The sequence below is a fragment of the Hypoxylon fragiforme genome (assembly GCF_022984875.1).
Source record: "Hypoxylon fragiforme strain CBS 206.31 chromosome Unknown GGS25scaffold_8, whole genome shotgun sequence".
Classification (NCBI taxonomy): domain Eukaryota; kingdom Fungi; phylum Ascomycota; class Sordariomycetes; order Xylariales; family Hypoxylaceae; genus Hypoxylon; species Hypoxylon fragiforme.
This window is the reverse complement of record NW_026054763.1, coordinates 2,423,388-2,450,389: the sequence shown is the minus strand read 5'-3', so window position 1 is coordinate 2,450,389 and position 27,002 is coordinate 2,423,388. Positions and strand designations below refer to the sequence as shown.

Sequence of the window (27,002 nt, the reverse complement as noted above, 5' to 3'; positions counted from 1 at the left end):
GTATTGATCCTTACTGCAAGAGCTGGTCGGCTATCGCGGTAGCTAGATCTATCATAGTGCTACGTAATGCTGGATCGTCTCGACGTGCATAAATAAGCCTCTAACTTATGTGTTTTCAAATCGCATGGACGCTCACTGAATACACCCGAGACTGAAAATAAATAGACGGCGTAACTAGTCGCAAAGCAGCATCAACGATCTGCCCAGCAGACTGCCCCGTCACCGTAGCGTGGTCGAGCAACGAGTGAGCAGATGATGCCATTTGACTTGGCAAGTCTTGCCATCGAATAGGAGATTCTTAACTCATGTAACTCACACAACTTACTCGTATCATGCAACTCGCTGCTAGAAAGGCGAGAAGACAATGTGTCCGAAACAGCGCAAGTAAAAGCCAGCTGCTGCACTTGCGAAGCTGGCCAAGAAGCTCACGATCAACATCCCTCAACACCTAGTAGTCTTCATCTTCGTAAAATCCATAACGCCGTGGGCCGCCGTAATACGTGCTGTGATCTATGAAATGGACACACATGTTAGCACAGCTCTGCGTGTCTTGGCAAGGACCCCCCCCTAATCCCCAACCCCAGATAATATGACTTACCTCTCACGCGGCTAATGCCCAGCTGGCCAGCAAGATTGACATAGCCCTCGGGCCCAATAACCCCCGTGTTCTTGATCTTCTTCACCATGTCATCGTCGCCCTGCCAGGGGGTGCGGCACATGGGACAGGTGACGGTGTCCCTCGCGCTCTTGCGCTTGGTCGCCGCCCACATCTCGAAGCACGCCCTGTGGATGTTCTGGCCGCAGGTGGCGCGGCAGTAGACGGCGTCGTCGTCCTCGAAGGGGCTGAAGCAGATGGGGCAGTCGTCGTCGAGCGACTTGCGGTTCTGGTCCGGCGACTCGATGATGGGGGGCGCGCGCGAGAACATCGAGCGCAGCTCCGAGGGGAGCAGCGCGAGCTGGTAGACTAGGTCGTACCGCGCGCGGAGGACGCGGGACATTACCTAGACGGCGAGATGTTGTTAGGTTGGGAGGAAAAGGGGGGGTGGGTCTCTATGGGTGCAAACAAGGGAGGAAGCTAAGGTTAGGGGGAGGGAACTAACGTATATGATGTGTTTGCACTGATTTCCCTTTTGCGCATGGAAGCAGTCGCAAGATGGATTCTGGGAGATGTGGACGTGGTAGACGTTACCGGTAGAACCGGTGAGCTCGACGGTTTCCTCGGGACACTCGTCAGTGCCCATACGAGTTCTTTCCAAGACGAAGAACTTCTGGTTTGTCGCTCGATGGTATATGATGTGGAAGTCCTTGGGCGCCTTGGGGCGGAATCTTCTTAGACGCTTTTCGGTCGGTTCTGCTGTCTTTCTCGACTTCGTAGGTCTCTGTTCTTCTTCTTCTTCTTCTTCCTCCTCTTCTTCATTGGGCTCATGCCGCCAGGAATAACTCTTGGAATATGGGTTGAAATCAGTGGCCTTGCGCTTTTGCGATGATGAAGTGCCAGCCGCATCAGAGCAGGATGCTTCGAGTGGTGCGCCCATATTGTGTTGTGGAAGTCGGTCAAAATGTTTCGTTTGCAATGTTATAGTGTGTTTGCAGAGAAGTTTACGAGAATATTGAAGAAGAAAGGGGATTAAGAAAGGGAATTGAGATTAAAGCATTGAATTGGAGAACAAGGTAGTTACTAGGTGGTACCTGGCAATAGGTGGTACAAGCACAAACCAACGGCCAGGATAACGCCAAATCATGTGACGTCATTGTAACCGGGATGGATGCCACTATCCGCATAACCTCATGAAGATACGAAGTACATATTTGTGCCTATGTATGTATTATATATCAACTTGATATATCAATTTGATATATCAAATATATCAACGTGAAACAAATCAGCATTGAAGCTTGAGCCGTCAATGTACATTATCTTCATTCATTCCTTTTCTTACACACCCATTGTTCGTGGATGTATCAACCAAGCCTCATAGACTAGAACCCAGACAATGACCTTGAACAGAAGATAAAGACACAATGGGCTTTGCCATCCCATCTTTGTTCGAACAACAACACCCTTAGCAAGCATGTCGAGGAGAGAAGTAATCACTGCGGATGGCTCAAATACAAATACCATCGCCGACCACGACCTAACCACTGAACTAGCCAACCCTGTGTTTCCTCGTCCACCTACATACTACCTAACCAGGTCGGTACACACATTCTCTGTTTACCAGTTAGGTCAGTAGGTTCGCTCGAGGTTATCGTGCCTTTTTTACTTTTACAACTGAACGTTCATTCATTCGTTCGTTCATATATTCATATCCGGCATACGCCATCCGTTGAAAGTAAGATCTCTTCGACAGAGAGCCATCAGAGAGAACCCAGGCGGTTGAAATACTGTTTGCATACTTAGGTAGGTCAGGTAGGTTACCGGTTACCTTTGTAAGTATACCCACCATCAACTCACCGATCCTCGGCTCTCCCTCCCACTCTCTCAAGAAACGTACTTTTCTGCTCCCCACCACGAAAGAACACCGAAAGGAAAGGAAAAAAAATCTTGAAACCGCAAAAATGCCATACCTAAGCATCATCCCGACCCCATACCACCCGTCCCTCCAGCGCGGCCACAGCGTCGGCAGCAGCGGCGGCGGCGGCGGCGGCGGCAACGTGAGCCCCATAGCGCGTCCCTTCAACTACTACCGGCGCACCAAGAGCGACATCCAGGGCAAGATCAAGGCGATCGTCGAGAAGATGACGCAGAACATAAACTACAACGCCATCCAAACGCCCAAAGTAGTGGAGATAAAAAACGATCATGATGATGATGATGATACCGAGTCCAACTACGGCGACGACGACCACGATGATGATTACACCGAGCCCGCCACCCTCCGCGCCGGCCTGTGCTCGCCCGCCTGCTACGCCGAGTTCACGGTAAACCCGTACTCGATCGCGGACCACATCACCTTCGGCGACGCGCTGTCCGTGCTCGAAAAGGTCAAGGTAGAGATAGCGTCGGGATCCGGATCCGGATCCGGATCCTGCTGGTGCTACAGCAAGAAGCGGGAGAACATCGTCACCACCATCACCGCCATCCCGCAACCGCAGGACCACGAGAAGACGCCCCGCCGCAGCCTAGGTCTCGGCGCCGCGTGCGACGATGTGCTGCGCGAGAAGTGGGAGTCGCTGGGCATTTTCCGGGCCCTGTATTCTTGACCGTGTTGAGTGGCCTGTACATATATACGGATATATATATATATATATATATATACATACACCTACCTGATCATCTACCTTTTATTTATATATGTATGTATGTCTACCTCTGCACGTACTTACCTACCTACCTACCTACCTACGTAGTTACTAGGCAGGCAAGCGTCGCGAGTTTCGTACAGCTCAGCAACGCCCGAAGACCAAGGAAACAAAGCAATACCATTCGGTTAGGGTAGGGTATTTTTTAGCAATTGGAAATCTGTTTCTTGTTTACATTCTGTTCACATTATCAGATGTTTATTTATTTTTTTATAGAATTAGATTTATGGATAGACTTACACTTATATATATTTAATATATATAGAATCATAAAAATGTTTAGGTACCCCTTTACGCATGGATTTAGTAAGCGTAGCCCCTATTCCGCGGCGGGGACTTTTGCTCGTAGATATAAATCCCCTAACATATCACGAATCAAACGTCACAAAGATAAAACAGTAATGCAAAAGGAGTTACTTTTATTCTTTTCAAGTAATGTCATAATAAGCCCAGCCCATCGGGAATCTTCCGATAGAGCTCGTGTAATACCGTGTAAAAAGTGCTACTCGTCCATCTCTCTGTCTGTCTGTGTCTCTGTCTACCATAAACCGAGCAAGCGAGTAAGCCGCGACGCCCCAGACATTAAATGTCGATGCGGGGGCACCGTTCCAACTCGAAGCTCTAATACCACTAACTATCTATGCTGTGTAAACACAGACAGACATGCGCCCCGTGTAATATATACCTAACTAAAAAGGGGGCCTCAAAAACAACAACCAACAACCAGCAACCAACAAGCAAAAACACCGAAACGACCGTGAAACCGTGAAACCATTCCCGTCACAAACGTCAAAAGTGTACGCCGGTCGTTGATGCGAACTCGTCCTCCTTGCCGCCTAATCATACCAATCATTGATGTTCTAATGTTCTACTTTGTTTAAAAACCCGCAGCCTCCGAGATTATAATTAGTTTGGAAAGAAACCCACAAACACCGGCAACAAGGGACTCGGGCGTATCTTACTCCCGGTGTTCGATCGGTCAGGTAGGTAGTTCGTGGTTTGCGTACGTCGGATCTCGTTGAGACGGATATAATACAGCCCATTGACACATCGCAAGCCCTGTTCCAAGCCCTGGGGGGGGCACCAGTCGATGGGGATCATGCCAGCCTAATCAAATCAGAGGTTATGATGGCAGAAAAACCGACTCGGCCCCTCATGGCACATAATTAGAGTGCCTAATCAGCTGTCCGACTTTTTTTTTTTCCTTTTTGCTCAAACCGTCTTGCCTCCGCAGTCGGGAATTTTGACGCCATCCTTCAGGTTCCTATTGACATCCATGATGCCCCACTGATCCTCCCACTCTTTGCCAGGAGTATCAAAACTGATTTTCCAGGGCTCGTCAAACATCTCAAACCAGAAGTAGTTCGTTCCATTGTTGAGGGCTTGGCAGACCCAGTCCTCCATGAGCGTGTTCAGCTCGTCAATACCAGCCACGGACGCATTGGGACAGTCGGTGACACTATCAGTGCCACAATTTGTGCCACCCTTCGTAGGCCAACCAATCTCGGAGATGACGTTCTTTTCTGTTTCCGTCTTGAAAAAGTCTTTTGCTTTATTCTGCCAGAACTGCCACGTCCAGGAGGCGGCCTCCTTGGCGTTAACACCGGCGAAGAAGGGATGGATATTGCCCATGATGTAGTCGCTCATACTAGCCAACTGCGAATCCCAGTTGTCGCCAAGATCGCTCGTCGCCACAGGGAGGTTCCAACTGTGCTTAGTCAAATTTGTTCTCACTGTATCCAGTAGGTTACTAAGCTCTGTAGCAGTCATCTGCTCCCGGAATAGAATCTCATTACCAATGATGAGGCCCTTGAAATGGGTATCTCCATACTCATCTAGGATATTCCACATCTTACTGAGCTGACGTGTGTTCGTGGTGTTGTTTTCGTCTTGCCATACACCTAACCAGATCTTGATCTGGTCTTCAAGCTTCAATTGCCTTAAAGCGTGAATCGTCATCTCTGTCTGGTTGCAATCTGTTCCATACAGACGAATTGTATTGGTCAGCTGTGAGAGAACGGCGATGTCTCGGGTGACATTGTTCTGAGAAGGAGGATTCTTAATACAGTCCGGATACTGGACGTTGATGGGCGTGTAGTCGACGCCTGGAAATACTTTATGTAGGTTGGGATTATTCATCAACGCCTTGATCTCATTCGAATTAATGTCGAGGTCCCCGTTCTTAGCTGTATCATCGTCGGCCGATTGGCCACCGTTCGTTCCATTCTGTTTGTTCTTGGCGGCCAAAATGCCCCCAACAACGCCGCCAGCAATGGCACCAGCGATAATAAGGCCGACCACGATCCCGATGAGCCATTTCCACTTTCTCCGGCTGCTTTTTTGACTTGACAACCACTCTGAAGGTTTCTCTGCCTTGAGCCCCATCTCGTAATCATTTGCGCCACCACCAATCTTGCCAGTCGCGCTCGCATTTTGCACAGGGTCGTAGTTGATAGCACTAGTTCGGTTTCTTCCCATCAATCCACCCATCACTCCACCGGCTGCCGCAGCCCCAGCGACGCCTGCCGCGCCAGCCGTGGCACCATTGCTAGCTCGACCCCCACTCGACCCTCCTATACTCAGAATGCTATTCCGAGCGGAGCGCCCATATTCGAGTCCGTCATCCCCATCGTCGTCGATATCATTTGGGTTAAATTGGCCAAAATTGGGGTCCATCCGTTGGCCAAATGCCACTTGGGGATCTCGAAACGGGTCGCTAGCGTGGCTGTGTAAACTTCGCGTAGGCGTGCCTTGGCCAGAGGAAGACATGCCTGCAGCCCCCATGGGAGCTAAGCTAGCAGATGAATTGTACCCTTGGGCAGGTGGTCCGTGGGGGTTAACGCCGTAACCTGGGGGCGGGTCATAGCCCCGATCATATCCGTAGCCCTGAGGTCCGTCGTAAGCACGGTGTTGTGGTGGTGCCGGCGGCTGAAGCGCATCAGGGTACTGTGATGGTTGAGATGGTTGTTGATATGCCTGAGCTTGCCTCATGGCTTCTACTCCACTTTCCCGGGCGTTTCTTTCAGCAACACTAATAGCAAGTCCTGACATACCACCAGCGGCAGTCTCACTGAAATTGTCGGCACCGGGAGTGACGTTGGTCTGGGGCACAGTGGGCGCCCAAGTGGTTACGCTATTCTGTCGATGAGGCGGCGGGATTGGTCCTGATGAGGACGGGTCAGTCGTACCATAAACTCCTCCAGCAAAGGCGCCTGCAGCTGCTCCCACTCCAGCGCCAGTTCCAGCTTGTCGGCTATATCTTCTACTCTCCCGTAGCCTATTAAATGCAGAGTCGGGGTGGGCACCAGGGTGATTTAATGCTCGTGCCCTCGAGGGAGAAGTGTGGTGCGCTGGATCAGAGTCCAAGTCGGCAGAGGAGGAGGGATAGTCTTGATAGAAGCGACCTTGTGACGTTGGTGAAGAGGTACGGGAAATACGGGAGGGAGAGTGTTGATGTTGTTGATTGTAGTAATAGTGATGTTGTTGATTGGAATGTGAGTTATGAAGGTGTGAATCATTAGGATCGTCGAGGGGGGCGTTCTCGCCTGGGTCAGAATCAAACGAGTAACGACGATTCATGGTTTTCAGGAAGGAAAGATCCCAAACCAAGGACTGGAAAAGAAGGGCCGTTCGTTCTCCTAGAATTAGTGGGGGTCAACAGGTATGTACGATCTTCTAAAAGGATACTGGGTAGAAAGAAAAGGCGAGGGACAAATCAAGTGTGTCCTTGGGTAAGAAGGTAGGAGGTATGTACCATTCAGATCACTTAGTAGGTAGTACTAGGTAATATTCTTGGTACAATGTGGGCAGTGGATAGGTCCTTGAGTGACGGAGTGGGTAAATGAATGCATAATAGACGGGTATACTTACTATAACTTTAGATATGTATACTAATCTAGGGAAAACCACGATGAATAAGTTCAAGTGGGTATGAACCTGTTTTCAAACTAAACAATTCCCTGTTATACGATGTTACTATGGTCCTATCCCGCTATGCGACTAGTTGACCAAGGCGTTGAACTTGTCGAAGTGGCCCACAGAAGCAGAGGCACAACACTGTCATAAATGACAACAGATAGGCTGTTCTCCTCGAGGTATTGATATTAGTTTTCATTTGATCAAAAATATAGTGGTTTGGGAATCCCTTGCGCACCGAGTGCTGTAGGTAGATTGGGTATGTAGATTATGTGGTATGTATGTGGTATGTGGTATGTGGTATGTGGTGTTATGGGCCGAATGAATTGTACCAACGACTGTAACAAGTTGTTCCCCTTACACGAGAATTGCCTGTCAGTCTGCCTGTAAGTAGGTCTGTCTGTCTCTCTGTTAACCATCCCAAACTGGTCACCCCAAGGGATATCGAGGGCTGTGCTGGGCGCTTTGTACGTCGTAAATTAGGATGCGCCGGCCTTACCTACACAGATGGTAGTACAAGGGAAGCACAACAGAAGCCTCCAAATTGGATTTTGCTTGTTCAGCTTCTTTTTGGGGGTTGAAGAAAGGAGTGGCAGTGCTGGTTAGTTGTGACAAGAATGAAATCAGGCTGTAGCAAGGGGATATGTACGATTTAGGATAGTGTGCACGGAATAGAAAATGGGTTGTAACGTTTCTCGTATTTACAAGTTTGAAAGTCTCAAGTGCTTCGTTCAATGTTTTTTTTAGTCCAAGACGTCTAAGACACCTGAGTGACCAGACACCAATGCTGAAAGAGGGACCCCTCCCATCTGTGGGCTCGTATCGCATAAGGTCCGTCGTGCGTGCAACATCTGGGGTACATACTAACCTACTAGGTAGGGTACCATGTAGGTAGGTACAATACTATGTCGGTAATAGGTACAGATTCCAGCTGATCTCACTGCCAAAAAGTTGATAACTAACTATTTAGTGACGATAAACTGACCTGGCCACCCGGAGTAGCCTAACCTATTGCCCCCAATTCCCCCAATCCTTGTAACTTTAACTGGTATCGTTCCTGCGTTGGATTCTGCCCCCTGTTCTTACTGCAAGCATAAAGATAAAGTTGCTATTATCCTACCACCCTGGGACATCAGTATCACTATGTAACTCTAAAACGAATCGGCTTTTAAACGCTTTCAGTTAGATGTATCTGCGAACCAGCCAATTGCCTACCAAGGTACCAAGGTACATCCATATATAAGCGTGCCAGGGTAATATCACGAATGGCATCACTTCGGCCCAGCAACCATTGCCGATCCATTGATCAATACCACCAAGCACATGTGTCAGCACATATGCCATACGAACATACATAAATATGATTGAATGCCTAATCCACCACCTAGGTAGATATGTTATCAGGAGTCGAGGATCCATCGTAGTTGATCGAATTAGTGTAACTCTTAGGGACATTGCCTGTACATTGCCTATCAAAGGCAAATATTGAACGTTTTCCAATGGTCACTAGAACAATTAGTTATAAGTGCTTGTGCGAAACTTAAAGTGGTGCACTGTTAAAACCGTTAAAAATCCAAAATTTAACTAACGTCGATCTGAGATTCAACGGGTTCAACGGTTGGCTTACCAAAGGACAAGATGAGGGGCATTTCCAAACTTTTGTAGATCCGAGCGGTTGGCGGATCAACCAAATGCATCTAACTATTACCCAGGTACATATTTACCAGCCACCTGGAAACTGACGCCCATTCTTAATAGGTCACGATATAATCTTATTTACGCTTGCCAATTCTACATAAACCCTCAATAAACAGTAAGATTTCATTGATAGTCATAGCAGGTTACTTTGAGTGACTGATGACCTTCAATTTTGATCCATTCAACGTTCGATTGACTCCAAATGCACAGACCACTGAACCTTGAACTTGTAGTGGAACGTTTCAACTTGATTGTGCAATGTTCAACATTGAACTCAGTGCTTGAAGCTAGTCGTGCTCAGCCCTATTGCTCAGCCCCATTCGCCAAAAAGCTTGAATTTACTAGCCACATATGACGTAGCTATTAGACATCCTCCAAGTCTTCCACTGCTCCCTGTGTCAAGTTAACTATTTGGTTGAAAGATTGGACTTCATCCTTGGTAGATGTGTAAGAGGTTACAATATCTTGTGGCTTGAGGACTAAAGAATTGTGATTGGCATAACAATCGTGGTTAATACCGGACCTCGATCTTTTTTCTGTACTATGTACTTGAAGGGGTGAGGATATCTAAAAATGACGTATGTCCAGATAACACAACATGTTGCCTCAAAATCTAGCATATTAAGAAATAGCAAGCCATTTGTGTCACTCACTCCATAAATCTGAGTTCATATATTCCCCTTTCCTTCCAATTGCTACCCAAACATATACAAAATCCCCTTTCTGTAATAACATGCTGCTTCTCTGTGACGTCATCTTTCTTCAAGTTCTTCGATTCTTCTGCCTCTTTGGAGGCCATACCGATATATGACTTCATATCATAATGTAATGAAGAGATACCTTGTCGCAGATGGTGTGTAAGTTGGTATATGAAGCTCTGCAGCCGCAGCTCCTAGCTAGGGAACATGCACCTCCTTTACAATGGTAATCCGAAGAAAAACACCAAAGCCATAACTCAAATTAGCAATAACGCTGTTTGATACCTCTGGCAGCCTAAACCAAATCATTCACCATAATCACAATGTCCGCGTCTCGAAACGTCGAATCGATGATCAACCAGGGTGAGTTCCGCAGCCGCGTGCCACCGTCGGAGCCCCTTACTACCAGCGGACACAAGCCCGGCGTCCTCGTTGGTAATGATGCTGTCCCTGAGTTCCACATGGAGACCCATGCTCCCGGTACTGCACCACGCGAGCACACCTTCCAACCCCGACCAGAAGAGACTTCGGCCGGGGCTTCGAACGACGAATTCCAGCATTCTATCAACCCTGCTGAGACCCTAGGCGGCACCACTTCTCAAGCAGTTCACACTGGCTTCGGGAAACCCATCCAAGGGCAATCGTCGGCTGAGATGCACGGCGACCTACATGGCGACCACACTAACCGACGGAAGAAAGAGCATGCGGGCTTAGAAGGGGTGGGAGCGAGCGTCGGTGATAGTGTTCGCCAGAAGGGGGCTGACTTACCAGAGGGGGTTGAGAAGGGCACGAGAGGCAAGGCCAGCGCAGACTATCCTTCTGCTTCGGAACGCATTCCGACCAGTGCTGAGGAGGTAGCTGCAGAGATGCAGGCATGAGACTACCTGGGTATACGTAATCGAGAGATTAATGATGTGTAAGGGTTAGATGACCCAAATCACGAGGAACTTACGGCGAATAATACATCGTTGATAGGATACGAATATTCATCATCCATGGATGCAATTAGATATTTCTCTAACAGTAAACATGCGGGCCGTTGTAAGCCAACCAATGAGAGCCGCAGTATTGTCACTCAGGCTTGGTGCGATCGATCCGGCGCGGCGGACCCTCGCTTACACAGTGCTTCCGCTTCTGAGCCATAACTACCACTTTAGGGCTAGAGCTGGAAGATCCCTGTCAACGTTGAATGCTTTAGTCCATCGCGATTCTTCATGCGGCACGGCGCGTCCAATACAAACAATTCTTAGTACCCCTCGTTCTAAAATGTCACTTTCATGATGGGGTCGACCGTTCTAGATATGTATAACTAATGGCCTATTATGCCAAGACACTCGCTATCTACCTAGGTGAGCACCATAAACGAGTCCCTGAGATCAGATGAGGTGATGGGTAGAACCGCATCATTATCATGGGGTCATTATCATGGGGCTTGCACCTCTTACGACAACCATTGCGTCAACTGTTGTTGCACCATGAGCGACATCCTCCGATGATGATGATGACCACGATGGAACACCACCAGCCGCTGCCTTAACTACGGTATGGACTCCTCTACGCCCATGTCTCCCAGTATCTACGAGTCCACAAGCAGATCTTCATAAGTTTTGGGGATGCCTTCCTGGGTGCACGCCACCCAACTACGAAACCTACCGCAGAGAAGACCTTTTATTACTCGCCCGCGATATGTCCTAGCGGATTCACCATCGGCTGTTCGTGATTTAGAATTGAACAAGGGCCCCGCGAAGAGCCTACTGAGACGGTCATGCTTTGTGCTATGAGGTACATTTTGCTTCTTTTTCTGTTCTCTAAAGAAACTGAAGTCTCTACTGAAGTCTCTTGCCCCATGTCTAATGCTTGACAGTGATTTCTCCTGCACCGAGGAGAAATATTACGAGGTGACAGATACAGACTTGTCGGTTTCGTAAATTATGAAAGAAATCCGCTGGGCTGAAAGCGACCTTTCTATCCTGGAGACTCGCCCAGTGACGCCTAGCTTGGTTCTTGCTAGGAAAACATCCGTAAACAGGCTTGACAGGACGCGGACTCGGACTCGGACTGCATCATCGTCTAGCAGACTAGGGGCTACCACATCAGCGACGCCAGTCAGTAATCACGATGGACTATCTACCGGCGTAAAGGCTGGAGTTGGTGTTAGTGTAGGAGGCTTGCTTAGTCTATTGTTTGCAGGGCTGGCATTCTTTATGATCTTACGATACAGGGAAAAGCGCAGAAATAGACAAGATGGCAATGACCCTACAGTAACGCAGCAGCCTCTATTAGGACAGCCTCCCACGCAGCAATATACTCAAGCTTTAGGGCCAGGACAGCAAGGGCAGACAGTTCAAGGATCTGCCCAGCCTCTACCTACTACACCAGGAGGGACGGTAGGCAATGAATCGATCAATGCCCATAATGACGGCCCAACCTCAGGAGCAGGTTCACAACCGATGCACACACCGCATTCCGCAGTACCCAGCGGCCAACCAGTGCCAACAGCCTCGGGCAGCTCTTCCAACACATTACCTAATATACATAATGCAGCTGCTGTGCCTTCTACAATTTCCGAAACCCCAAGACGTAAGGAGGCTGTATGGTTCATAGGGACGAGGCTTTCACAGCTACAGCGAGAGGCAATGCACCTAGTAACAGGTGAAGCAAAGCTCAAATGATGAAGGGTGCAACGGGTGGGGTTGGCAGGGCCTGGCGATGAAGAGCAGCAAATACCCATGATAATACAACAGGTTCAATCGACGAAGCTATAAGTCGGTGCCCAGGTATTAATGCATGCCCGCCTAGGTGCCTACTTAGACATATACCAAGATATGTGTCTAGTATTTCAACTAAGGCACTTCATCAACTGTATGTTGTGATGTGCTTGGATTGCATCATGCGTGCCAGGGGCTGGTGGCTTCATGTAAGGTGATGAAGAGAGTAAGGCTAGAGGGCCCTCCAACTCCATCTATTGATACCTCCCTAAGGTACGTTAAGTTACTGTTAATGAAAGAAAAATGACTCATTGTGATTGTTCCCATGAGACTAAATGCAGTGACATGTTGTGTGTAAAGTTGAACCTGCAAGGCTGGTTGTTCCTGTGTTAACAGACGGGCAAGAGATAAGTATGCTATCTCACGGTGAGAATCTCGCTTCAATGTTATCGCGTTCATAATCACCCCTATAATGACAAGAGAAACATCATATCTGTCACATTTACTGCACATATCGGAATATCTATCACATTACGGTCGTGAGGCTGCTGCATCATCCTTACTGCATATTCCAGGCTCGCATTTTGGTTTTTCTTTTTTTTTTGTATCCCCGATCACGATTACTCTAGCAACAACAGTCGTTGCGGTTACGATCTAGGGTGACTGCATAGTATTTATTATGGCACACTTACCACACTTACAGACAATTTATTTCTTTCTTTTCTTCGTTCACCACACTTGCTATAGACTCTTACACAGTCCACTCACCTATCATTGACATCTCACCAACTATAACTATTATTATACTTAACCTCACACATCCCCTCAATAACTCGGCATCACCACCATGGTCTCTGCCGAGAATAAGAACACCTTATCCGAGAAGGAGTGCCAGATCCTGTGCATGGCCTGGCGGTGCCTCAAAACCTCCCCCGATGTAAGTCTTCCATCTAATATACCTACCTACCTATGTCGTTTCACACCTGACCTCTGACATTTCATTTTCACTCAGATCGACATACCGAAGCTAGCCAAGATGGCCGGCTACACCAATCCCAGGAGTGCTAACAATACTATGCTTGGTAAGTTATTTTTTTTCATTCTATACTGGCTACTATTACTACTACTACTACCGCTGCACACAAAAACATCACACACATACTTTCTCTCCCTCTCTCTTACATACATGCGTGTATCCATAGCGTCCTTCTCACACCTACCTACCTACCTACCTACCCCCCTACCCCCCTACCCATCCCAAATCCATACATACCAATCTAACAACACACCCAAACCCAGCCCTCAAGAAAAAGCTCGCGACCCTCTACCCCGACGAAGCAGCAGCAGCAGCAGCAGCCGAGCCAGGGACTCCCGAAGCCCCACCATCATCTCCTCCTCCTCCTCCTCCCCCCAAGCAAGGCCGTGCCCGCAGGGGCAAGCGTCTGGCAGCTGAGATGGACGGCAGCGACGGCGACGATGAGAAGATGAAGAAGAATGTACGCGGCGCTCGGGCTGGTAGGCGGGGGGGAGTGGCTGCGAAGATGGTTCCGGGGTGTAATAGGGCTAGGGCTGGGGCTAGGGGGAGGGGGCGTCGTGTGCTGCGGGGTTGGGAGGGGGAGGATAAGGATGAGGAAGAGGTGAAGGGGGAGGAGGAGGGGGGGGAGGGGATTAAGAATGAGGATGAAGATGAAGATGGGTATGAGATTGAGATTGAGATTGGGAATGGGTTTGGGGGTGATGAGGCGGTCGTGGATTAAGTGCCTGAACTGAACTGAATATGGGGCTGGCTTGTTGGGAAGGGCGGACGGGAGTTGGTGGCCTTGTAGTGCGCGTGGTTATAGATACTAGGCACCTACATACCCAGGGCCACGGATGCTGTTACTCGAGGCTTGGTAGGTAGGTAGTACGTTGATGGGTAGGTACTACCGACCCCTTGTGAAACGGACTGTTAGGTAAAGCGTCATAGTCTTACATGCATGTCACCGTTCTCTGCTAAGACTTGTAGCTATTCATTGTCCCTACTAATGCTCTTCATACATTCACTTATACGGGGGCGCTTCTTTCTAGCATTTTATCTTGTCTCGTCCAGTGCCATCACCGTGCTTCTAGAAACATCAACCCTGTTCAGTGAAGCATTGAAGTAAAGGATCGCCGGCTAGCCTATGGAAGAGGGATATTCCAGAGCCCACAACTCAACTCCACCGCGCGCGTGTTTGATCCACGCGGCACGTGTATGTGTGCCGTGATCCACAGGCACATATCCATACCATCTCACCGACATGAAAATAGAAAGGGTCGATCATTCAATCACCACAAACCACAACACATCGCACTCACTCAAGACAGGAATTGTGTAGGTAGGTAGGTAGGTAGGCTACCCAAAACCCCTGAGGGCTTTTATATTATCATGTACCTCTAGGTATGTACTAGGTATTATCCAACTTAGGTAACTATGTATTCTATTTGTCTTCACTTAATGATCATATCGGGCGTCATCGACACGTTAAAAAATAAAAGCTTTGCTTGACTTTTTTCCTCTTTTTTCGAATGCAATCAACTCTCTCTCTCTCTCTCTCTCTCTCCACTTTTTCCTCCCCTTTTCTCCGTCATCCTTCTATCCTTTTTCCTCTCCTCGCTTCCATCCATCCATCCAGATGCTGCTACACGCTCACTTAAGAGGAATAGATGCAGCCGTTGGGGTTGGCGACGACGGAGGCCTTGAGGGTGGTCTCCTTGCAGCCGGAGTTGCCGGCGGGGTTGGCGACGCCGGACGAGGCCCAGATGCTCCAGGCGCCCTGCACGCTGTTCGGGCACGCGATGAACTTGTCGCTGCCCTTCAGCTGCAGCTGGTTGTCGTAGCCCAGCGTGAAGGGCGTGCGCTCGCCGTTCTTGGGGGTCGGCTGCGCGCCCGTGGTGTAGCCGAATTTGCCTTGGCCTATTTTTTTTTATACGTGGTTAGTAAGAGTGCGGTGAGGGGAAGGAAGGGGGAAAAGAGAGAAAAAAAAAACATACCCATTCCAGAGCGGTCAGCATACAGCTGCTGCGGCGTGGCCGACTTGGCGAAGAGGAAGAGGCCGTCGTCCTTGAGGAAGAAGGTGGCGGTCGCGTCGTGGCCCACGTCGCAGGTGGCGTTCTGCGCGGGCAGGTTGACGAAGAGGCTGCTGAGGGCGGCCTGCACGTCGGTGGCCTTGCCGTCCACGGTCGCCGTCAGGTGGAACTTCGCGTTAGGGTCGATGGCGCGGGCCTGGAGCTGGGGCGAGGGCAGCGCGGTGGAGGCGCCGAAGAAGAGCGCGGCGGCTGCGGTGAGGGATTGGAAGAGCATGGTGAAGGTTGGGGGGTTGGGTTGGTTGGGTTTGATTGGGTTGGATTAAGGATTAAGGTAGGTAAGGTAGGTTGAGATGATGATGTTGAGGATGAAGCGTGAGGATGAGGAGGAATATCAAGCTGACTGGGGAGGATTATTCAGACTCTTATATGATACTCAGGCCTGTCCGGCTCCAGCAGCCGGCGAGACCCCTATTGACATCATCCGTGCAGCGGCGGTACCGCAGCAACACGAGGTATATTAGTCAGAATACGAGTCGTGGTCAACTGTTGTAGGCAGATTATCGGCACTGGAGACTAGCTGGACGGTGCCAAGATCCTCTTGGCGATGCTATTTTAAGGGATCCTCACTGGAGGCGATCGACACCGTATATAACCCACAAATTATTTGGAGAAGAGAGGTTAGCATACAGTAGTGAGGTAAGCAGCTTAGAGGTTGGAACTTTCACCAAGCGTGCGGCTACCGCAGTGCTAGACTTTTGGAAGGTAGGCTATTGTATCACCGCTAACATGCGCTGTTGGGAAGATGTTTTTTTAAAATCTCCGTTTCGTCGACTAGTTGTATGGACGTACATGAAAGCTCGGCTGTGCTGGCTACCAATACCCAACCATGACGGTTTGGCTCTTCCCACCCATGCGCGAGCAGAGCACCATAATAACAGACCGTAGTCGGTAAGTGGGTTTTATGTGGGTATAAACCCATAAGAATCTCGTTGTTGATATAGAATAATCTTGCGATTCTTATGCAGCCCTTTCTTTTCTTCTTCGTTCTCTTCCTCTTCTTCAGCCCAATAGTTACTTAGACCTTGCAATGGAAACAGCCGACCGGGCAGCAATGGGACATAGAAAGTGCTCGATGTTAAAGTAACGTAGCACTGTTACCAACTGGGCGGCTTTGGCTTACCTAATTAACTACACAGTTTATGACAGTGCTAGTTCACGGTTATGGGGACATTCATTCTCTGTCCCCGTTCTGCCAGCTGGTCAACCTCATACACGAACTACTCGGCGATCATTGTAGACCTCATAAGATTGGTCTAGATCTGGAATTTGTTGCTGCTGGTCCACCAGCCTGTTGTTTACCTAATAACATGTATGTATGGCTATAGCATATTCACGATGCTTCAATACGAGGTATTTTGAGCTTTACCGCTTCATTGGAGGAAAGACTTCAAAGTATAGTTCTAGACTCATGAAATGGAAAAAGAGAGAAGAAAAAAGCCCCCCCAATGACGGCGCCCAGTCCAGTCCAAGGAGGTGAGGGAATCGTGTCGACGCATTGCCGTAATTCCCTGAGCCAACTTGAAAACACGGGAGTTGTGTGAATGCATAAAGCTGTTATTTCTCAATGCATGACTGTCAACCTTATAATATCCATAGATGCCAACCTGCGCTGCATACCGACCTACTGGTTTCAAATTAACTGGTGGTGTTGCTGGTAGATATATAATAGGGGCGTGCACCTCTTGTTTGACATCTTGTATCAATTTGTTTCATTGTTTCTAGTTATCATATTACCAAGGCCTTTTTCTAGATACTTGTTACCTATCAAGTCCAAACATTGTTTTGATATTTCAAGTTTTGCCAATATAATAGTTTGATTCTACTCAGGTTACGTTACCTACCTGGGGTACATAGGTAGTTTACCCCTTTTTGCTACTAGGTAGCTACATATGTATTCGCCAAGTCGCCACTGGCAAATACCTACATACATAGCCTAGGTAGGTACATATGTACCTAGGTATTTATTAGCACGTCGAGGCAATATGACATCAGCCATCAGATCTTGGATCTCGTATCGATCTCGCAAAAGATATACTACGTCATTATTCTGTGCCCCAATGATGAATTTATTTAGCCATGTTTTATTAGGTTAGCAGTTTAATAGTGATCATCACCAACTTCGCAGTAATCATCACATAGCCTATTCACACATACCTATTCTACCTCCACTGTCAATCTTGAACACTTTCGAAATTGCCATCACACTTCTACTAGCCCACTCCAGAATACATCTCATTTCGTATTTTACCAAAGTAGCCATGTCCAGATTCGTAGACGATGTCAAGACCGGTCTCAAGGGCATTCGCGGCGCAGGCGATGCCATCCGAGGCCAAGCGCTTGAAGCAACAGATCAAGTGTTCGACAACAACCCGCGCCACCCACAAACCCAAGCATCCCAGATAAAGAACCGTACTATCGCGGACAAGGGAAAGCAAGACATCGCACATATGGACAATATGATTGCGCGCAGGGAAGTGGAACATGAGAACAAAAATGCTATCAGGGGGAAGGGAGTCAACTCAGCGCATCACCCAACTACGACTACTACAACCACCACCACAACAACAAGAGAATCAAATGCGCCCGCCCATCCTACGACTGCGAATGGGACGTACTATTAGTAGGGACCTATTGTAAATTAAGCTTGGGGAAGAACTGGTTGTATGATTGTGGGAAAGAAACGAACGGAATGAGTTATGCGATTGGCTTGGCACGACAAGGGAAAAGACTTTCATAAAGCATTTTAAACCTCCTCAAAGAGGTCAACGTATTATTCTTTTCACTAGTTGGTGAATCCTTTTTATGGCCTTTGGTGGCTCTCGGACTCAACGTAAGTACCTAGGCGTGAGATATTATGAACGTCAGGCATCCACCTGTTATCGCGACTTACAACCCAAATAAAGCTGAAATGTCGCCCTAGATTCACAAGCCTAGTTTAACCTCTCAACTTAACTAAGTACTTGAGCTGAGTTGTAATCCAGGCTCTTATTATACGAGTCACGTGGGATCGCCAACTTGTAACAGAATATGCAATACAACCATACCCCACGACATCGCAGTTGCGCCGAGAGGGGTTCCCGTAAGCCCCCGCTGAGCAAAAGTCTGGGGTACCGGGTAGGATATTGCGGGGTGAGCTTCTGGGCGGGAAGGGATAGCGAATGTGGAAAGGTCCCTGACGCCAATCCTACTATGATCGCCCGTTTCAATATGTGTGTACTGTAGGCACATTCGGAAAACACTCGCCCTATCAAAACATCGAAGTCCCAATGGAGTCTCAACTTCATGATAATCACCAATCATGAGCCATCATCGTTGCCGACAACGGCCGGCTAAATTCAAGGTGGTTGTCCATTCGATGGGTGGTGAGGAGACGAATTCTTCTCTCGACTCAATTCTAAAAATGTTGTTAAGCATTGCCAAGCTTCTATCGAGGTCGACTGAAGTTTGCTATTGTACCGAGTCTTCGCTGTCAGCATCCAAAGTCCATATCAATACAGATCAATAAATATGCCACATGCTGCGACGCCGCCGCCCTCAACCCCTCTGTACGTCAACGATGGTTTGCTAAGCCCGGGACAAGTTGGCCACCTACGACCTTCGTCTCCGGGTGATCCTCTTGATGAGTTGCGAGAACGATACCGAAATGATGGTTATCTTCTCCTGAAAGGCCTGCTACCTCGCGACGATGTTCTGAAGGCCAGGGAGGCGTATTTCGCTCTTCTAGCCCCCAGCGGTGTTCTTTCGCCAGGCACGCGCCCAGTTGAGGGTATATTTGATGGTACGAAGGACAAATTGGATTATCCAGGCATGGTGAGAACTAGGTGTCTTTTATGAGGGGCTCGTTCAATCCCTATCGCTAACAAACAGTAGTATGTAACCCCATTCACCCGGATGACCATTTGCTTTTGACATCAGTACAAGTCAAGCTCGAGAAATTTTGACACATATCGCAGAGGCGCCGGTTCCACCGACGCGAACGGCCGTCCACGCGGGGGTCTCTTCGTCGACCTCGCACTGCAAGCCCACGGCGAACCCTGGTACAAAGACGAATTTTGCAAACACCCCGCGCTGCACTCGTTCGTCGCCAAATTCACAGGATGGGGCGACAGCACCCTCGGGCTCACCCGATCCCTGCTTCGAAACAACACGCCGCACAACAAAGCTATCGGCGTGCACTACGACCAGATCTTCCTGCGCCACGGCGAAGACACCAGCATGACCGCGTGGGTCCCCATGGGCAATGTCGCGCTAGACGGTGGCGGCCTGATCTACATGGAGAAGGGCCACGAGCTCGGGCGGGAAATCGAGAAGGACTTCTACGACCGCGCCCGGAGGACCGGGTTATCCGACGCGGAGGCAAAGGACGCTTTCAACCAGAACATGATGAGCGGCGGACTGCTGGCCGACGGACCGAAGGAATTCGGTGAGGCGCATGGGAGGAGATGGCTGGTAACGGAGTATGAGGCCGGCGACGTGGTGCTACATACGCCTTACACGGTGAGCATGAAAGCCAAAGAAACTTACTGATCGGAACCGATCCGATCGTTAGTAGATTAGAAGATTCCGAGCTGATCAATATTTATTTAACTGCGGGTAGATCCACGCATCGACGATTAATAAGGATCCGCGAAACGTCATCCGCCTTGGCACGGACTTGAGATTTGTCGACTCATCTAGGCCGTACGACACGGTTAGTTATATCACCAGTCCCTAGAATACCTACCTAGGTACTTAGCAGTGTTCGCTAACGCAGATCTCAGCGATGGAAAAATGTGTATACGTTTGGGGATGGAGTATGAGTGCGGATAGCTGGAGTTGCTTTAAATATAAGATGTGCCCAGGTCAGGAACGTCAGGAGATGGAAGGAAAAAAAGAAGTGGAAATACTGTAGCCTAGGGGCACGGTAATCTTCATTAGTCCACTGCCCACCCGAATAGGCATGCAGCTGGGGACAATGCATCGACACGTTTTGCTTCCCAGCAATGTAGAAAGATCGCATTAACTATTTCGTACATGATTGGCCCCTTATTACGAGAAAGAATCTCACACACAAAGCTTGACCGCGGCCCACCGATCTGCTGCCACCGTGCTACCGCGCCATAAGCGCTAAGTGAGATATTCCATTAAGCTTGGACTTCTTTCCCCGGAGAAGGATCCACGGATGCGAGCCACGACCCCTTGCGTCGGGTTGGTCGGGTCGGTCGGAATAAAAGTCTGGGGTTGTTATATCGGTGCCTCGTGGCTGAAACCCAGGATTGCCTTAGGTGCCTGGGTGGGTAGGTACTGTAGGTGATATATCTAGCCGTACGCCTTTCAGGAGCTTGCTCTGACAATAAGGTAGGAACCTTAGGATCCTTGAGTACCTATTCCCACTTGAAGTTACACATTAGTATACCCCAAAGTTCCATAGTACACCTCCCTCACCACGATGTCCGCGCCATCTCTCTCCGCCAGGGACATCCAGTGGCCACCCGGCATCACAGCCAACTACCCTGACTCCGAAGCCTTCGCCACGTCGACATTGAGATGGACCACCTACAAGCCCCCGACGTACGCCGCGGACCGAGGAAGATGTTGTTAAGATTGTAGGTTCATGATGTCTGATCGGGAGGGGGGGAGAAAGATACCTACTTGCTAGGTACCTACCTACCTACCTACCTACCACAACACCACCAGGACTGATGGCACCAAGACTCTTATTTTTCCCCTTCCCTAGGTCAAAGTCGCCCCCGAGCGGCCAACCTCCCCTTCCTAGCCACAGGAGGCCGCCACGGCTACGGAACCTCGCTCGCCAAGCTCCGAGACGGGCTCGCGATCGATCTCAGCCAACTTAAATCAGTCGAGATTAGCAAGGCCACCGACGCGCTTACCGTCGGGGGCGGCGTGCAGATCGGCGGTATCATCGGCCCCCTGCACGAGGCCGGATACGAACTGCGTAAGTTTCTCTACCTACCTACCTACCTACCTACCTAGTCGGCATCGTGGGCGCTGCTGAGCACGATGGGCGGCATCCACCCGATCTACTCGGCGAATGTGCGCAGGATTCGGGCCGAGACGTTCAACGTGGCGTTTGAGAAGCTCGATGCCTTTTTACCAGGCGCATCCGGACGGCCGTCGCAGCGCGCTGGTACTGGAGAGTTTCTCGGCGCAGGCGGTGCCGGATGAGGCGACGGCGTATCCGTGGAGGGATGCGAGGGGGAACTTGTGTGTGCTAACTAACTAACCCTCCCTTACTCTCCCTCTCTCTCTCTCTCTATCAGATATGCTGGTAACTAACCTGCACGAAACCCAGCATGTTCCAACTAGAGTGGCTAGAACGGGATAGTCCCGTAGAAGCAGCAGCGACTGCCCTCGCTCGTGAACTACGCGATCAATTCACAGCCACGTCTGGATACTCGCAGGTTAGGTTTGCAACCGGTAAGGTGTTTACGTAGGGTACTTAAGGTATGTAAACTATTTTGTATCCAAATTTGCCTAGGTGTATAAGCATGCCCTCGAGGCTGGTACGTCTTGAAAATGTTAAATTTCGATGGTATAGAATATATAAGATGAAAAGAGGCCCAACATCTGATGCCTCTTCCCAGGCCACGAAAATCGGCTGCCATGCCTTTGGAGGCCATTATCAAAATCTCCGTCAGGGAAGTACCCTTCGCTCTCACGCCAGAATTTCGCAAAATCGGGTTTAGCATTTACAGACACAATAAAGGTTAAGCACAGGACCAGGGCCCATATAGATAACTAGTCGACGGGGAAAATCATTCCTCCCTTTTTTTTAGAAAAAAATTAAGGAAAGAGGCAAAGCAAGAATCAGCTCGGGGCGTAGCACTACAGACAACAAAGCTCAGTATAAAACACCCTCTTCTCTGTCTCCTTTTTAAGCCATTGGGTAAATGACGATATACACTAAGAACGGCAGAAAAGATGATTACAGGATTTACTATCGTTTCCAACATTGCTGTTGTGTGGGTATCCTTTGAAGGAGCTGTGCTATTTGTAAAAGTGACAATTGCTATGTTAGGCATCCAGGTACTTACCAAGATTAGATATCTACCAGGAAGATTGCATATCCCATATTTCAATACTATAATTATTTGCCTAGGTGCTAGGTACGTAGGTAGTAACTATTTCAATACCTTGACCACAACTCGGTGTCGAGCGAGGATAGCTCAATACGCCGCATGAGCCGCATGGTCGCGATATGCTAAAACCTTAGGGTCTCTTCTATTCCTTTGGGTGTCTAAATATACATACACATCCGTGGCTCAATACTTTGAAAGGATCATGAACCTAATTTACGACTGTTCTTTGTCGAACCAGCATTGCCGCGAAAGGTCTAACGATCTGTATCTATAATATCAGCATCTTCCCTCTTACAGTTTCCTTCAGACCAACCAGATTACCTACGTATCTGGGATGATACTAACCAAGACGGAAACCTTCATCGGCGCTTTTACATCTGAGAAATTTCAAGAAACTCAGACTCAACACTAAGATGCTGGCTCTTAAGTTAGTCGTCCTCTTATTTGGCTTTGCCAGCCAGATAGGATATGGGCAAGGGGCTTGCACGACGACGTGTAAATGTCCATGCCGGGACCCCAAAGCAAGCCTGAAAACAAACCCTCCCGCCTCACAAACGAAAAACGTCCCGACAGATAAACTTCCTCAAGCTAGCAGCACCAGGCCAGATGGTGTTGTCGTGCCCATTCCTTTCCCCTTTCCCACTGGACCGGATCAATCTGATCCTACCAATACCAACACCAAACCACCTGGGACCAAAGCCTCGCAGACGGAAGAAAAGCCACCTGGGACGAAAGACCAAACAACAAATAAACCCCCTCAAGCTAGTAGCACCAGGGCAGACGGAGTTGTCGTTCCCATTTTCCCCCTTCCCACTGATTCAAATTCTCCTAATCCTACCAACACCAATACCAAACCACCTGGAACCGCTACCAAGGCCTCACAGACAGAATCGCCCAAACCGAGTGGCACCGACCACACCGGTACCAAGGCTTCGCAGACGGAAACGCATAAGCCCAGCGTCACTAGCCAGTCTGGCACTAAGGCTTCAGGAACAGATAAACCTCCTCAAGCTAGCAGCACCAGAGCAGATGGAGTTGTCGTTCCCATTATTCCCCTTCCCACTGATTCAAATTCTCCTAATCCTACCAACACCAATACAAAACCATCCAGCACCGGCACCGGTACCAAGGCCTCACAGACGGAATCGCCCAAACCGAGTGGCACCGACCACACCGGTACCAAGGCTTCGCAGACGGAAACGCATAAGCCCAGCGTCACCAGCCAGTCTGGCACCAAGGCTTCAGGAACAAATAAACCTCCTCAATCTAGCAGTACTAGGTTAGATGGAGTTGTCGTTCCCGTTCCTTTCCATGATCCTACTGAAACAAGTTCACCTGGACCAAGCAGCACGAACCCATCTGGCACCAAGGCCTCACAGACGGAATCGCACAAACCTAGCGGCACTGATCACTCAGGTACCAAGGCTTCAGGAACAGAGCCACCTAAGACCAGTACCCACGTCTCCAGTACCGGTACCAGTGCGCAAGGGACCAAGGACCGAGGAACGGAATCGCCCAAAGCCAGCGCAAGCAGCACCAGGGTAGATGGAGTTGTGGTGCCCATCCCCGTCCCCACTGGAACACATTCATCCGCTCCCGCCAGCACTAATACTAATACCAAACCACCCGGTACCGGTACCAAGGCTTCGCAGACAGAATCGCCCAAACCGAGCGGCACCACCACCAGCCATTCCGGCACCAAGGCTTCGGGAACAGACAGGCCTCCCCAAGCTAGCAGCACCAACGCAGCCGGCGTCGTCGTCCCCGTCCCCATCATTCCCGGAGACAGCTCCACCTCCACCTCCAGCACGAGCGTCCCCGCTGGAGCGGCAACGCAGACCCCTAGTTTCCTTAGCCCTACGGGAACCATCTTGAACTCGAAGTCGCCTAAAGCCAGCAGCACCAACTCTGCCGGCGTCGGCGTCGGCGTCGGCGTCGGCGTCCCCATCGAAGCCTCTGGAACAAAATTATCATCAACATCACAAGCACAGAAACCCAGCAGCAGCAGCACCTCAAGCACTAGCGTGCCAGGAACCAAAGCCACAGGAACAGGAACAGGAGCGGCAACGTCCAAAGCTACCAGTACCACAACCGGCGTCGGCGGCGTACCCATAGACGTGCCCGGCGTCGGCTACGAGACCAGTGTGAGCCCCAAGATGCCGGACATAAAGCCCATCAACACCATGTTGAAGCCGAGCAGCGGTACCGCCGCGGCCGCGTCCGGAACCCAGGCAGGAGCATCGTGGGTCAGCGGGTTCCCGGCTTACCAGTCCATTCCCGCGACCATGCTTGTCAGTTGATTGATTCACCTTAACCTTTTAGTTAAGCAGAAATAGAAAGAAAAATGAGCCCGGGGATTATGAAAATAAATCCCGTTTAGCTATCTTGGGGAAGGAAGAAATAGGCGTCGTCTAAAATGTTAGATATCTATTTTTGGGGCGCGGAAATTGAGTATAATTGGATGAGAAATAAAACTATTTTTTCAAATGACTAAATGACTAACTTACCAGTTAAACTAAACTAAATAAACCAGTGTAAAATAAAAGAAAGCTAGTAGTATATAGTTACTGTCTATATATAGGCTTTTGACTTGTGTATATAAATGGAAGTCTCGATGTTACATATCATACCTATGAAGAGCTACTAGTATTTAGGATCTAGTCGTTATGGAAGCTATTTTAAAGCTTACCCCTGAGAGATCCATCCAATGTATGTAAATAACTATGTAAACGCACCCTCAAGCGTGTAATTACGCAGCTACATACATACACCATCTGGCCCGCAGAGATCTACAACCCACAAAAACACCATAGTACATACATACATTATTAAACGGCGCCCCATTCACGCCACCATGACATGACATATGCACTGCACGAATTACCAAAAAAAAAGAAAAAAAATCTTCAAAACCCGCAGTTCCATAAAAGTCCCATCCCAAAAATCCCAAACCTTCACCGACCGAAAATAGTCCTCATAACCAAAATCTACTATTAGTTACTACTAGAAACAAGTTCGACAGTCATGTAATTTACCCCTGACTAAACAAATCCTAGGGGTATTGACTACATATATTTCGTAGGTATATCCCGGCTCTTAATGCGTCTTTACACTGATGAATACCATCTCTGACAAAAATGACTATATGTACTGTGCAATTGCCGGCATACATACCTAACCTAGTACCTACTATATTACCTATGTATGTATGTAAGTACATACATGTAAGCCTACCGAAGAGAAGAAAAAATTGTGAGGACTCGAGGGCTACACAACTTGACTCTACCCTACATTTTCCACAATTCTATGTAGGTAGAAAGAAGCCTCTCGAGTACATACATGCATTTACCAGCCAGCTAGTCTCGTTAGAATCCATGCATGCATTGACATGTAGTTATGTAGAACCTCGAGCTTCACTCGCCTCTACTACAACATCTAGACTTAGGTATACACGCACGCACTATATCTATACATACATACATACATACCCAACACATCCAATATAAACCGAAAATCCTTCTCTAACAATACCTACATAATGTAACTCCTACCTAAGTACCTAGCTAACCTAGTAACATATGTAAAATCAACAACTTAAGCGCTCCAAAGAAAGAAACATACATAAAAGCAGTTTTAACTAACTAACTAACTATTAAAGCAACCTTACATAACGTTAAATCCAGCCGATCCCCCCCCCCCCCCCCCCCCCCCCCAAAAAAAAAAAAAGTCGGGAAATCCGGGTAATCACCAAGCGAAAGAGCGTGAAGGAGACGAAAAAGCGCCGGAACAACCTAGAAAGCTCGAAAGGCCCGAATACCATTACCCAGTAGTTAACCTGCCTGCCTGCCTGCCTGTATGTAAATACCAACACAATTAATAATTGACTGACCCTACTACCATCCATCACTTAATAACTACTACTCACTTGCCGGCCTGCCTGCCTAACCTAGGTAAAAAGAAAAAAGAAAGGAAAAAAAAAAAAAGTTACCTGACCTGACCTGACCTACGTCCTACATTTATGTACCAACCAATCTACCATCACCAAATTGAATCTCTTCTTCCTTTTATTTTTTTTCTGTTCATTTATTCATTCACTCCGTCACTTGCATATCTATCCTCAATATCATCATCATTATCATCGTCATCTTTTGCTCCAGTGAACATAAAAGGCAATGAAGAAAAGTGAGGATCAATTCATTCCTACATCTTTCTATGAACTCCTGAACCGACGTTACTCGAACCGAGATCTGTTCAACTTCAAATGAAAAAAACCAAAACAAGTGTTCTGTATTTGATGGAAAAGGAAGAGAAATGAGCACACCAAGCAAGAAAATCGCGAATCCTATTCTGCCTTCTGCCTTATCTTTTTAACGTAACGAAGAAAAAAAAAATCATCATCCCTTAGGACATCAAGCATCCATGTCTTCTTCTCTTGGGTGAATTGGGGGTACCCTATCCAGATCTATCATCGCAAGTGGAATCAAAGGGAGTGG

At 48.6% G+C, this 27,002-nt stretch overlaps 12 protein-coding genes across 12 annotated transcripts; 7 read left to right on the top strand and 5 right to left on the bottom strand.

The window, feature by feature from the left end:
- Window positions 1-448: 448 nt before the first annotated feature.
- GGS25DRAFT_524851 (uncharacterized protein) lies at window positions 449-1,535 on the bottom strand (the record flags this gene model as incomplete). The annotated part of the gene is made up of 3 exons (XM_049264680.1): window positions 449-510; window positions 599-1,001; window positions 1,101-1,535. 3 exons carry the CDS (start codon window positions 1,533-1,535, stop codon window positions 449-451), a joined length of 900 nt encoding a protein of 299 aa, XP_049114123.1.
- Window positions 1,536-1,819: 284 nt separating this feature from the next.
- On the top strand, window positions 1,820-3,263 carry GGS25DRAFT_504756 (uncharacterized protein). Its single transcript, XM_049262162.1, has one exon. The coding sequence runs from the start codon at window positions 2,560-2,562 to the stop codon at window positions 3,202-3,204; it is 645 nt and encodes a 214-aa protein (XP_049114122.1). The 5' UTR covers window positions 1,820-2,559; the 3' UTR covers window positions 3,205-3,263.
- Window positions 3,264-4,430: 1,167 nt separating this feature from the next.
- GGS25DRAFT_426358 (glycoside hydrolase family 17 protein) lies at window positions 4,431-7,353 on the bottom strand. Its single transcript, XM_049258612.1, has 2 exons — window positions 7,174-7,353; window positions 4,431-6,941 (listed from the first exon to the last, which is right to left on the bottom strand). The coding sequence occupies exon 2, from the start codon at window positions 6,880-6,882 to the stop codon at window positions 4,516-4,518; it is 2,367 nt and encodes a 788-aa protein (XP_049114121.1). The 5' UTR covers window positions 6,883-6,941; window positions 7,174-7,353; the 3' UTR covers window positions 4,431-4,515.
- Window positions 7,205-8,122, bottom strand: GGS25DRAFT_426342 (uncharacterized protein). Its single transcript, XM_049258611.1, has 3 exons — window positions 7,722-8,122; window positions 7,457-7,618; window positions 7,205-7,383 (listed from the first exon to the last, which is right to left on the bottom strand). Exons 1-3 carry the CDS (start codon window positions 8,044-8,046, stop codon window positions 7,295-7,297), a joined length of 576 nt encoding a protein of 191 aa, XP_049114120.1. The 5' UTR covers window positions 8,047-8,122; the 3' UTR covers window positions 7,205-7,294.
- Window positions 8,123-9,411: 1,289 nt separating this feature from the next.
- GGS25DRAFT_504752 (uncharacterized protein) lies at window positions 9,412-10,661 on the top strand. Its single transcript, XM_049262161.1, has one exon. The coding sequence runs from the start codon at window positions 9,938-9,940 to the stop codon at window positions 10,490-10,492; it is 555 nt and encodes a 184-aa protein (XP_049114119.1). The 5' UTR covers window positions 9,412-9,937; the 3' UTR covers window positions 10,493-10,661.
- A 532-nt stretch (window positions 10,662-11,193) lies between these two features.
- Window positions 11,194-12,394, top strand: GGS25DRAFT_426245 (uncharacterized protein). Its single transcript, XM_049258609.1, has 2 exons — window positions 11,194-11,396; window positions 11,479-12,394. The coding sequence occupies exon 2, from the start codon at window positions 11,546-11,548 to the stop codon at window positions 12,284-12,286; it is 741 nt and encodes a 246-aa protein (XP_049114118.1). The 5' UTR covers window positions 11,194-11,396; window positions 11,479-11,545; the 3' UTR covers window positions 12,287-12,394.
- Window positions 12,395-13,002: 608 nt separating this feature from the next.
- GGS25DRAFT_426259 (uncharacterized protein) lies at window positions 13,003-14,189 on the top strand. The gene is made up of 3 exons (XM_049258610.1): window positions 13,003-13,259; window positions 13,335-13,404; window positions 13,622-14,189. The coding sequence occupies exons 1-3, from the start codon at window positions 13,170-13,172 to the stop codon at window positions 14,077-14,079; spliced, it is 618 nt and encodes a 205-aa protein (XP_049114117.1). The 5' UTR covers window positions 13,003-13,169; the 3' UTR covers window positions 14,080-14,189.
- Window positions 14,190-14,994: 805 nt separating this feature from the next.
- On the bottom strand, window positions 14,995-15,644 carry GGS25DRAFT_524845 (cell wall protein PhiA; the record flags this gene model as incomplete). Its single annotated transcript, XM_049264679.1, has 2 exons — window positions 14,995-15,257; window positions 15,335-15,644. 2 exons carry the CDS (start codon window positions 15,642-15,644, stop codon window positions 14,995-14,997), a joined length of 573 nt encoding a protein of 190 aa, XP_049114116.1.
- A 1,820-nt stretch (window positions 15,645-17,464) lies between these two features.
- On the top strand, window positions 17,465-18,214 carry GGS25DRAFT_426051 (uncharacterized protein). Its single transcript, XM_049258606.1, has one exon. The coding sequence runs from the start codon at window positions 17,689-17,691 to the stop codon at window positions 18,049-18,051; it is 363 nt and encodes a 120-aa protein (XP_049114115.1). The 5' UTR covers window positions 17,465-17,688; the 3' UTR covers window positions 18,052-18,214.
- Window positions 18,215-18,834: 620 nt separating this feature from the next.
- On the top strand, window positions 18,835-20,660 carry GGS25DRAFT_426140 (uncharacterized protein). The gene is made up of 4 exons (XM_049258607.1): window positions 18,835-19,240; window positions 19,352-19,927; window positions 20,028-20,120; window positions 20,191-20,660. The coding sequence occupies exons 1-4, from the start codon at window positions 18,938-18,940 to the stop codon at window positions 20,227-20,229; spliced, it is 1,011 nt and encodes a 336-aa protein (XP_049114114.1). The 5' UTR covers window positions 18,835-18,937; the 3' UTR covers window positions 20,230-20,660.
- A 703-nt stretch (window positions 20,661-21,363) lies between these two features.
- On the top strand, window positions 21,364-22,025 carry GGS25DRAFT_426205 (uncharacterized protein). The gene is made up of 2 exons (XM_049258608.1): window positions 21,364-21,634; window positions 21,723-22,025. The coding sequence occupies exons 1-2, from the start codon at window positions 21,462-21,464 to the stop codon at window positions 21,862-21,864; spliced, it is 315 nt and encodes a 104-aa protein (XP_049114113.1). The 5' UTR covers window positions 21,364-21,461; the 3' UTR covers window positions 21,865-22,025.
- Window positions 22,026-23,262: 1,237 nt separating this feature from the next.
- GGS25DRAFT_504705 (uncharacterized protein) lies at window positions 23,263-25,164 on the bottom strand. Its single transcript, XM_049262160.1, has 2 exons — window positions 25,017-25,164; window positions 23,263-24,920 (listed from the first exon to the last, which is right to left on the bottom strand). Exon 2 carries the CDS (start codon window positions 24,620-24,622, stop codon window positions 23,918-23,920), a length of 705 nt encoding a protein of 234 aa, XP_049114112.1. The 5' UTR covers window positions 24,623-24,920; window positions 25,017-25,164; the 3' UTR covers window positions 23,263-23,917.
- Window positions 25,165-27,002: the final 1,838 nt, after the last annotated feature.

What these genes read in the sequence shown, in the direction of transcription:
- GGS25DRAFT_504756 (XM_049262162.1), top strand. Translation starts at nt 2,560, where the DNA reads ATGCCATACCTAAGCATCATCCCGACCCCATACCACCCGTCCCTCCAG.
- GGS25DRAFT_426358 (XM_049258612.1), bottom strand. Translation starts at nt 6,882, where the DNA reads ATGAATCGTCGTTACTCGTTTGATTCTGACCCAGGCGAGAACGCCCCC.
- GGS25DRAFT_426342 (XM_049258611.1), bottom strand. Translation starts at nt 8,046, where the DNA reads ATGCGATACGAGCCCACAGATGGGAGGGGTCCCTCTTTCAGCATTGGT. An exon ending in TCCCTTGTACTACCATCTGT is followed by an intron (nt 7,619 to 7,721) that starts GTAGGTAAGGCC and finishes ACAGAGAGACAG; the next exon opens with ACAGACCTACTTACAGGCAG. An exon ending in CAATCTACCTACAGCACTCG is followed by an intron (nt 7,384 to 7,456) that starts GTGCGCAAGGGA and finishes CGAGGAGAACAG; the next exon opens with CCTATCTGTTGTCATTTATG.
- GGS25DRAFT_504752 (XM_049262161.1), top strand. Translation starts at nt 9,938, where the DNA reads ATGTCCGCGTCTCGAAACGTCGAATCGATGATCAACCAGGGTGAGTTC.
- GGS25DRAFT_426245 (XM_049258609.1), top strand. Translation starts at nt 11,546, where the DNA reads ATGAAAGAAATCCGCTGGGCTGAAAGCGACCTTTCTATCCTGGAGACT.
- GGS25DRAFT_426259 (XM_049258610.1), top strand. Translation starts at nt 13,170, where the DNA reads ATGGTCTCTGCCGAGAATAAGAACACCTTATCCGAGAAGGAGTGCCAG. An exon ending in GCCTCAAAACCTCCCCCGAT is followed by an intron (nt 13,260 to 13,334) that starts GTAAGTCTTCCA and finishes ATTTTCACTCAG; the next exon opens with ATCGACATACCGAAGCTAGC. An exon ending in TGCTAACAATACTATGCTTG is followed by an intron (nt 13,405 to 13,621) that starts GTAAGTTATTTT and finishes ACCCAAACCCAG; the next exon opens with CCCTCAAGAAAAAGCTCGCG.
- GGS25DRAFT_426051 (XM_049258606.1), top strand. Translation starts at nt 17,689, where the DNA reads ATGTCCAGATTCGTAGACGATGTCAAGACCGGTCTCAAGGGCATTCGC.
- GGS25DRAFT_426140 (XM_049258607.1), top strand. Translation starts at nt 18,938, where the DNA reads ATGCCACATGCTGCGACGCCGCCGCCCTCAACCCCTCTGTACGTCAAC. An exon ending in AATTGGATTATCCAGGCATG is followed by an intron (nt 19,241 to 19,351) that starts GTGAGAACTAGG and finishes CATCAGTACAAG; the next exon opens with TCAAGCTCGAGAAATTTTGA. An exon ending in CATCTAGGCCGTACGACACG is followed by an intron (nt 20,121 to 20,190) that starts GTTAGTTATATC and finishes CGCAGATCTCAG; the next exon opens with CGATGGAAAAATGTGTATAC.
- GGS25DRAFT_426205 (XM_049258608.1), top strand. Translation starts at nt 21,462, where the DNA reads ATGTGCGCAGGATTCGGGCCGAGACGTTCAACGTGGCGTTTGAGAAGC. An exon ending in AGGGATGCGAGGGGGAACTT is followed by an intron (nt 21,635 to 21,722) that starts GTGTGTGCTAAC and finishes CACGAAACCCAG; the next exon opens with CATGTTCCAACTAGAGTGGC.
- GGS25DRAFT_504705 (XM_049262160.1), bottom strand. Translation starts at nt 24,622, where the DNA reads ATGGGTACGCCGCCGACGCCGGTTGTGGTACTGGTAGCTTTGGACGTT.